Genomic DNA, 10,548 nt, shown 5'->3' on the forward strand with positions numbered 1-10,548 from the left:
AGATTTCGATGTCATCACCTTTTGATTCGAAGTAGATTCCTACCGCCATATCATGGTTGTGTAATTTCTAAAATAATTATTCCTGTTATTGTGCAATGAAGGTGGAGCAAGCAATGGTGGAGTGTTCAAAAACATTGTGCACAATGAACACAGGGCCCATAGATGACTTTAGTTGTAGAATAAATTTGGGGTAGTTGTTTGTTTGCACAAGATCGTAGGGATTTTGTCTTTGTTTTGTTTGATGTATCGATTGAGAGAGCATGGCGTGGGGTTTGTGTGTTGGATAACTACAATATATGGAACAGGCGTTTTCGTTTCTACTTGTATGTGTGAATAAAAATATATAAAAAATGATAAGACAAATAAGTTAATTTATATTGAATTATATAATTAAAATAATATTTTTCATGTCCAACGAGGGTGCAAATTCATACACTAAAATCAAGTGAAATCTGTGTTCGTTAAATATTGTATTGATAGAGATAAGCGGTGATAGAATTTTTTTTTTTTAATTGAATCAATTATCTTTAAGATTAATCTATTCAAAGATCTAACTTTCTGAATTACCAATAAAAAAATAAAAAATTATCTCAAATTTCATTAAACATTTCGACAACTAACTATTAATTACAATTAATGCACTAACGAACGTGGCTAGTAGTGATTATTAATTGTGATGACATGATTAGCAGTGACCATTCATTATGGTTATATGGCTAGTAATGGCCATTAATTGTGGTTTTATGACTGATAATAGACGGTAGTATAAATCCATACTAACTTCTGCACTGCAATGGAAGAAGACAATCTCTCATCATAATCATCCCTCGAGACTTCTCAAGTTTGAGTACAGTTCAATGTAATCACTTCAATAAAAGAGAGAATTTGCCACTCCAACGATCCTAAATAATTGGTCTCACGACCATCTATAAGGAGGTAAATCAAGAAGCTACAATTGACCACTACGAAGAGGCATTGCCTCGGCTTCGTCGAGATTCGACTCTTGTCCACTTTAATAAATTTGTTCCGTACTAACCAACTCAACCATGTCCCGAGAGCCAGTTCATCGTAATCACTCGTGTTATTAGGTTACTCTTGAGATTCATCTTCACTTTCTAAATTTATCAGATGTGCTAGTTTGTGGGATCAGACCATCCACCTTAGCATTAGTCGACCATAAAGATAAATACTTGACGAAAAACTATACAATTCATCGTAAATAATCCTTGCTTAATTGCAAAAATATATATAGTTTAACCATTGTATCTTAAAAACTTAATGATCTATTGTAACTTTTAAGTACAATTAAAAAGAGTAAGAATCTATTTTAAAAAAAATTATGGCTCATAGTCAATCATTAGATGTTGCCCGAATTATATTTTTGTAATTCTGCATTTTACTGTAATTTTAATTTTGTATACGCTTATTTCTGTGTGTTTTCCCTGCAGTTAAAAGATGGCATATGGTTAGACTTAATCACGGTTTGAAATCGTCGGTTTTTATAAAATCTCCATCTTTCATCTTAATCTTCAAAAAGTTCCCAGTAATTTGAATTTTTAAAAAAGTTAGGTACGGTTTAGTAAATTGTCCAAATTTTAAAACAGTCATAAACATGTGTGGGGGCATTTTTAAAATTTCCCACAGCTGGCCTTCCCTGACCGCGTAAATCCGGATCACTGCACACTTGTTAGATCGTTACCTCCTTCCATGATCGAGAGGAAGAGTGATCGATAATGGCGGAAACTAGCTTTGCTCCGATACTGCAGGGTGTTGCTTCTGCGATTGTTGCTCCAATCGCGAACGAAGGACAGCTTCTGTTGACGGTCGAGGAGAAGGTGGGCTGGCTCCACCGCGAGCTCCGAAGGATGCACTCCTTTCTGGCCGACGCCGAGAGACGCGCCACCGACGACACTCAATTGTCGAGGTGGATTGCCGAGATCCGGGACCTCGTCTACGATTCTGAGGATATCATCGACGCCTTCGACGCCATCGGTACGTATCCCGTCGCCTGCTTCTTCTGCCACTTGCGATCTCGGCACCAGATCGGTTCCAGGATTCTGGAGCTCAAATCGAGGCTCGATGAATTTTTCCGGAGTAAGACGGACTACGGAATACCCACAGACGGCGAGCCCAATTCGGACGATCGGTGGATCCATGGTCTGCTGGCTTCTTCCCCTTTGGTCCATCAAGGGGATTTTGTAGGGTTTGAGAGGCATTTCAATGTGGTGATCGATTGGGCAATGAGCGATCGGCAAGAGTTGAGTGTTATGTCTTTGGCGGCCATGGGAGGCGCCGGGAAGACCACTCTTGTCAAGAGAGTGTTCAATCACAACGTTGTGAAGAGGCGCTTCGATCACTTGGCTTGGATATACGTCTCTAAATCATTCCAGACGCGGAACGTCTTCAAGGAGATCGCAAAGGGACTGATGACGATGCCGTCCGAGGAAATCGACGCCCTGAACGAAAGGCAGCTGCAAGAATTGCTCTTGGAAACCTTGGAGGAGAAGAGATTTCTCCTTGTTCTTGATGATGTATGGGAAACCAGTGTGTGGGAGGCGATCCGTTTTGTTCTGCCCAGGAATGAAAATGGAAGCCGAGTGATCATCACGACCCGCAACAGTGCGGTGGCTTCCTCGATTACGGAGGTCAAGAGCTGCTGCCATGAGCTCCAGCCACTGTCGTTTGAGCAGTCATGGGAATTGTTCTGTAGAAAAGTCTTTCTAGAGTCAGAACCATGTCCTGATGATCTGAAGGAGGTTGCAGAAGGGATTGTTGAAAACTGTCATGGCCTTCCTTTAGCGATCGTAACAATCGGCGGAATGATGTCGAGAAAGGGACGATCACAGCTGGAGTGGAACGATGTGCTCACTAAAATGTACAATAATCTCATCGGCAATGAAGTTGAAGCGCAAGGTCCTCTTTTTTTGAGCTACAAGCACTTGCCTTACCCTCTAAAATCTTGCTTTCTTCTTTTTTCCATATTCCCTCACGACTCAAACATTCGGAGCAAGAAGTTGATCAGGCTTTTGATGGCAGAAGGCCTAGTAAAAGAAGGTGAAGGTGAAAGGATGGAAGATGTAGCTGAGAAATACCTTATGGAGCTCATTAACAGAAGCATAATTCAGATATCCGCATTGGGTAGCACTGGACGAGTTAAGACCTTTCGAATTCATCACCTTATCCATCAGTTATCTATATCCATAGCCAAAATGCAGAGTTTCTCAATTGTCCATGAAGATCGCAGGGTAAAACATCTAAATAATGCTTATCGAATTTCATTGCAAAAGAGCTCCTATGATGCCTTGAATAACACCGGTGAGAAAAAGCTTAGGTCACTCTTTGTATTTGGTATAGAAGAACCTCTTCACATCAATCATAGGATTGTAGATAAACTTAGGTTTCTTAGAGTACTTGATCTTGAAGATGCTTGTTTATTCAAACTACCTAATGAGGTTGGCAATCTAATTCACTTAAGGTACTTGAGTCTAAAGGGAACCAGACTCAAGATGCTCCCTCTATCTCTGAACAACCTATTAAATTTGCAGACACTTGACATTAGAAGGACAAGGCTGAGGAAGCTGTTATTTGAGATAAATAATTTGAAGAACCTGAGGAATCTTGAGATGAAGCAAGGGGAGAAGAGCATCATTATACCATCACAGTTTTCACAGTTAGAAAATCTTCAAGTGATAACTGGCGTGCAAGCTGACCAGGCCGTTGTTCGTGGAGTTGGAAAGCTGACCCATTTGAGAAAATTGGCTATTGAAGATATTCAAACAGAAAATGTCTCTGAATTGTGCTCCTCAATCAATAACTTGCCTGGTTTGTTGTCCTTGTCCATGCGCTCTATTGATGTTTCTACTACACTAGAATTGGAGAAACTGAATCCTATATCGCTTCAGAAATTGCACATAGCTGGGCGTCTAGAAAGATTGCCATCTTGGTTCAGTGGTATCAGAAACCTCACCAAATTGAGATTGGGTCTAACAAACCTATCTGCAGATCCGTTTGAAGCCTTGCAGCAACTCCCCAATCTGGTTTTTCTTCAGCTGTATGAGGCCTACCAGGGGAAGGTCATGAGATGCAGCAACCATGGGTTTCGAAAATTGAAGATACTAATATTAACTGATCTAGAAAATCTAGAAGAATGGCAGGTAGAAGATGGAGCTCTGCAGTGCATTCAGGAGATATGGATCATGTCATGCTTAGAATTGAGGAGAGTTCCTCCAGGGCTTAAGTTCCTTGTGACACTGTTGCAGTTGAGATTGGTAAGCATGCCACAAAATTTTATCAGCGGGTTGAATCCCTCAGGAGGGGTAGATTTCCCATCTATCAAGCACATTCCTTCCATTCAGGTCACTTAGAATATATTTTATAGCCTTTATGTACCTGATTATAGTTCCATAAGAATGACGACAGTGGGAAGATGATCATTCACCCTCTTTACCTTCCCAATTTGTTACTGGCTTGACTTGAAGGTCATCTTTGTGAGATTGGGCAATTATGAAGTGGATGAATCAATGCCCGAGTATCTCAGTATCAAGCATATATAGTTATGTATCTCCCTTGTTGGTAGTGGGAGATTTGGGCAGTTATCAAAACTGCCCACGTTGCCACACTTTCCCCACTACTCTCCTTCTATTTAAGAGTCTGTCCAAGTTCCAGAGAAAGACTGTTGGATGAGAAGGGTGAGAACTCTATTCATGTCAAGTGAAGAGTGTATTATTTCCGAAGGAGAACATCCAAGTTCAAGATGAGGAATTTGATTTGTGGAACCGTGAAGGGTTGTTCGTTGGTAATCATCCTTCCAATGATAAATACGATGAACAAAATCAACAAGGAATCATTGTAAGTGTTTATAATTTTTTATTGTTCATGCATATCACAGTTCTACATTGGTATCAGAGCGATTATTTCATATGCCTGTTCTACCGTATCGTTAAATTGCAATTTTATCTTGCATGTACAAAATTGTAAGTGTAGAAATGGATGACCTCTACGTCGTTGTCTCCTAGTTGAACCTGGTGGGTTTAAATTTGTGGTAATGGTGGATCAATACTGGTGCCACCAGACATGTGTGCTGCAACAAGGAGCTGCTCCATAACTTTGAAGAAGTCGATGGAGATAAATTGTTCATTGGGAACTCAACAACTTTAGACATTATGGGCCAAGTGGTGCTGAAGATGACTTTGAGCAAGGAACTCACACTCTGAACAATGTGTTGTATGTTCAAAATGTTCGGAAGAATCTAGTATCCGGATCACTATTGAACACGCATAACTTCCGCATTATGTTTGAGTCAAATAGAATTATTCTATCTAAAAATAGAATATTTGTAGGAAGGGTTATGTAACTGATGGGTTGTTCAAGCTCAATATAATAACTATTAGGCCTATTAATAAATTTGAAAGTTCTTACACTTATATGTTTGAGTCTTTGTGTTTGTGGCATGGTAGACTAAGACATGTTAACTACAGTGTGTTGCATAGATTAATTGTCATGCAAATCATATCTACATTCTACTTTAACCTGAAACACAAGTATGAGACTTATGTTGAAGTGAAAATGGCAAGGTCATCTTTTCAATATGTTGAAAGGAGTAATGAGCCACTCGACCTAACCCACATCGACATGTGCGACCTTAAGAGTACACCGATACATGATGGGAATAAGTACTTCATCACTTTTGTTAGTGATAATACAAAATATTAATTTGTGTTATCTTCTCAAAAGTAAGAATGAAGTTGAAATTTGTTCTCTATAAGAATGAGGTTGAAAACCAACTTAATAAAAAGATTAAGGTGGTTCAAAGTGATCGAAACGGTGAATATGTATCATCGTTCACTGAGTTGTGTGTTGAACACGGTATCAAACAAGAAACAACAACTCCCTATATTCCTCAACAAAATAATGTTGTTAAATGAAAGAATCGTACTTTGAAATAGATGACGAATACTCTTCTATCAAGCTCTAGATTACTAGAGCACATGTGGGGGGAAGTTGTGTTAACAGCTAATTACCTTTTGAATAAGGTGCCCCGAAAGAAAATAGATAAGAGCTCTTATGAGTTGTGAAAAGGAAGACAACCATCCTATAAATACTTGTGAGTGTGAGAGTGTTTGACCAAAGTTTTGATGTCTGATTTGAAAAGGATCAAAATACTATCAAAAATTATTGATTGCATATTTATTGGATATGCACATAACAGCAGTGTCTATAGATTCCTTGTGTATGAATCTCAAATACCAGAGATACATAAGAACTCGATTATTGAATTGAGAAATACCTCGTTCTTTGAACATGTGTTTCCATATAAGACTCGAGAGGATGCTAGCTCTTCAAAACGGACATATGAAACACAAGAGGAAGAAGAAGACGATGAATTAGTTGAGGTTGAGCTGGTTGAGCTCAAACGAAGTAAACAGCTCCGGTGGAAAAATCCTTCGAGAGATTAAGCATATAACTTTTAATGATCCAGTGAAGTAATTTGGAATACTCTTAAGAGATCACTTATGTGAGAAAGAAGTGGGGTTGTTTTGAAGAGAATTGGAGACACAATTCTTAGAAATTCTCACATAACCAGATATATGTGCATGACCAAGAACGAACACACCCATGAGAAGTGAGTTGTATCAGGAAGAATCCTGAGTAAGATATGTCACTGTTTACACAAACAGACAGAACAACTCAAGGACATCATGTCTACTATCAATCAGTAAACAAACATGTCGTTACAAGAGAAGGTAAAATCTACCTGTCCTATACTGGACTTAACTGTTGAATGTTATCACATACTCTATTTTCATTCATGTGGGGGATTGTTAGAAATTTGAATGGAAACTATAAGAAGTGGATGAAAGAGACTCCATTGTATATGTGTTTTTAATCCTACATTGGGAGTCTCATGACCTTATTGTTAGTTTATATTAAATCACATGCATGTGTGTTGTGAACAAATACATGGAGAGAAGCTCTCTTTCATGTGTGGGTGCGCAGAGGGGGTGCAAATTCAGGATTCGGATTGTACTGAACGAAGTTGACTCGTGTGCGAGCACAACTTGTGTGCGTTGAATGATGGACTGATCGAGGCAAAATTTGTCCAAGAGAATGAATCAACATTTTGCCATATGAATATATTTTTGCTATGCTCAATTGCATAATGGATGTATTAATTGATTGTTAATGGTGTATTCGTAATCTCCTAGACGAAACGATCGACTATGACTAGCGTTTTGATCTGGGTGAGTAAAGACAGTAAATGACCATTAATTTATCATTTAACGTTGTCTAAGGTTGAAACTCCTATAAAAGAGAAGGTAATGATCTTGAGAAAGTGTGTAAGCAAAAATAATCTTCATCCATTTTTTATTCCCTCATTGTCTATCTCTCTATCGTGCATTCGCTCAGCAGATCCACCCGTGATAGCCTTCGAGTAGTATCTCAGTTTGTCACAACCACCAGTGCTTGGTGGAGATTCATGGTTTGTTGTTGTATCTTAAGAAACAGATTGCCCATGACAATCTCGAAGCATCGTCGGAGGTGGGGTGAATTTGTTTTAAGAAAATTGCATTGAACGCAGACTTGGACTCTTTATTTCGGAGCATTCGGGGACTCGGACTCGGACTCGAACTCGGACTTGGGATTCAGACTCGGGGACTTAGACTCGAGGACTCGGACTCGGCCATACAAAGCAACTCAGTCTTCCAGACAACTCAGCAACTCATCCTTCCTGTTTGGCAGTCTGAGATTATCAGTTCAGGTCATCTTGACACATAAATCGGAATTGAATTACTGTAATTTTCAATTCAGTACATTCTTATAATATCTCTAGCAAAGATTGTCCAACAATGCCAATCTATTTCTAGATCTGCCTTTCACTTTTGGACAAAATTAAGAGTTCAAAATCTCCTGTACCACTTATTGAAGTTTATTTTTTGGGTGTTCACCAGGCTCTCCCATAATCTTGCCCAAGACATAATTTTTGTTTGAAGTTTATTTTATTGGGTGTTTAACAGGCTCTCCCATAATCTTGCCCAAGGCTATAACTTTCTTTCCAATGAAACACTGCAATAAGTTATGGCAAGATTCAGTCACATACAACAACAACGCAGGGTCCTAAGATAGATTTACCACCAAAGATGTTTCACAGATAATTCAGTTACAAACAACAATAATGCAAGTTTTTAGTTAGATTTACCACCAATGATGTTTCACAGATAAAATTATGAAGTTTAAGATTGACATTCTTTCTAAAATAGTGATGACTGTTTTTACTAGGCGCCCGCTCCTCAACTGAATTCATTCTTTGGTGATGTTATTCTTAGATCTCTTGTCTTGTTCAGTGAGACAACACATGCATAACACTTCTCAGTGCGAAACTTACACATGTATATTCTTTTCTTTAGAGCATTGCCATATTGGATTTCTGTAGTTTTATATAATTCAATCAAAAAGTATGTTCTAAGGTAAGTTTCTTTAGTTAGATAATTATGACACGAGAGTAGACATAACAAGAAATCAAATGTAAACATGGCTTCATCAATTAGGATGCACATGGTGACTAATGATGAGATAGTTTTGTTTAGTGATTTAGATCATTAGGTATATAACATTGGCACAAAATAAAAAGGGCACCCCTAATTATGCATATCATCTAAAGGGTGCTCCTCTTTCAAAAATTATCAGAACAACATCTCATCCATAATTTGATACCCGAAATACGCCTTTGTGTTCCACCTTGGAGCGGCAACTTTGACCAAGCTTCACCACCTTGGAGTAGCAACTTTGCCCAAGGATGCACCACTTTAGAGCAACTTTAAATAAAGTTGCACCACCTTGGAGCAGCTTTGACTAAAGTTGCTCTAAGGATGAGCACAAAAGAATATTTTCGGTATCAAATTATGGGTGAGGTATTGTTTTGATAATTTTTAAAACAACGCACCCTTTTGATGATATGAATAATTAAGGGTGTCTTTTTGAATTCCTGCCTATAATATGTTGTCCTTTATACGAGCATAAGAGAAGAGATATTCACAATAGTACTAGATTCAATTTATAATGACCAATGTATGAATTGTAGCTTGAACTAATAGATGGGCTAAAATTTCGATAAACTAACCAATAATTGCTGTCAATTTCTCATCACTCTCTTCGGTGCTTTGTTAATAGGTACCAATATATGATGATGGCAGATCTGAGAATGACACAAACATCGACTTCGAGAATTCTCAACCCAATCTTGACTATCTAGAAGAGGAAGATAATGAACTCTCGCGGTTTAATGAGGGTGTCAAGATCAGAGTCAGAATCTGCATCAGTTTCTGCACCTCTGTTGAAATCCATGTCAGTTTGCTGGTTCATGCATATCTAGCGACCATCTAAACTTCAAAAGATGTTTCCTTTAATACTACTCGATCAACCACCTTTGGGCATGGCCATATGCTTCATTCATTCTTTGGATGTGATACAAAAGACAATTGGTTTTGGTTTTGGTTTTGGGCAGCGACCTCCAAATGCCTTTGTCATGCTGTGAAATTCCAGCAGCTGAAAATGCTTGTTGTTGCTCCTGCAATGCAACTGGTTCTTTCCCTGTGCAGATCGAAATCTTCGTTTTGATTCAGCTGATGCTCTTAGAGAATTGAGATTGGTGTTCTTGGCACAGTTGCACTTCCCAATTCATTTTCAGAAACTTGTACAACAATCTTGGGAAAGTTAATTGCACTGACAAGGAAGATTACATGGTTGGTATGGTTATGCTGTTTTATTTGTGAAAAGGTATCAAATGAGCAATATGATTCATGCCAATTTTTGTAAGCCTTTACTGAAAGCCCTGAAGAGAATTTTCTTTCCCTTTCGTTTTTTAGTCAGAAAGTGCACTCAAGGCAGTTCTTCAAATGTCAGATCTCTCTTCAATTCATTGCCTACCGGATCTTGTTGGAACGGATCTAATCGACTACCGGATCTTGTTGGAATGGATTGTTGATGCTAGAATCAGATCGTCGATGGCTAAAGTCAATGTCCGACGAACAATCTAAGCTTTGCCAATAAGAATGACTTATTCTCTTTTTTTAGCACAATATAGTTCTTATTGCACAACTATTTTACTGTGAATCATTTGAGCATATTGGGCCATCTAAGTTAATTTAGACACTAGTCAATTTAGATGGATTATGGACATAAAATAGCAAAATTATATCTTAGCAAAAGATGAAACTAAGCACATAACAATTTTTTTGTTTGTATAGAATCATTTGAGTACTAGATATATGAAAATTTATCAAAACCATATTATGGAGTTCTTGATAGTTTGTCTAAACAACAATGGGTTTGCTAAACTAAATCACTTCATAGAAATTCCTATGGAGGTCCTTCATAGGATTTATATTTCTTCCAATTAGGGAGGAATGATCCATAATGAGTGTTCAATAGATTAGTCTAGCTCACATACTTTTCTTATTGAAGTTGCAAAAGATTAATTTCCTAATCTATAAGTTATTTTGGGTGTGTATAGATTATGTTTTGAATTTATCCGATAATAGATTGTCAGCC

The 10,548-nt window shown here is 38.1% G+C and overlaps 1 protein-coding gene across 1 annotated transcript; it reads left to right on the forward strand.

Annotated features, from left to right (window-relative positions):
* Positions 1–1,733: 1,733 nt before the first annotated feature.
* On the forward strand, positions 1,734–9,258 carry LOC141822061 (disease resistance protein RPM1-like). Its single transcript, XM_074709480.1, has 2 exons — positions 1,734–4,848; positions 9,169–9,258. Exon 1 carries the CDS (start codon positions 1,734–1,736, stop codon positions 4,362–4,364), a length of 2,631 nt encoding a protein of 876 aa, XP_074565581.1. The 3' UTR covers positions 4,365–4,848; positions 9,169–9,258.
* The last annotated feature ends 1,290 nt before the right edge of the window (positions 9,259–10,548 follow it).

The sequence above is a fragment of the Curcuma longa genome, chromosome 2 (genome assembly GCF_044706935.1).
Source record: "Curcuma longa cultivar G26 ecotype Majalengka, Jawa Barat chromosome 2, ITB_CL_G26_1.1, whole genome shotgun sequence".
Classification (NCBI taxonomy): Eukaryota; Viridiplantae; Streptophyta; class Magnoliopsida; order Zingiberales; family Zingiberaceae; genus Curcuma; species Curcuma longa.

What these genes read in the sequence shown, in the direction of transcription:
- LOC141822061 (XM_074709480.1), top strand. Translation starts at nt 1,734, where the DNA reads ATGGCGGAAACTAGCTTTGCTCCGATACTGCAGGGTGTTGCTTCTGCG.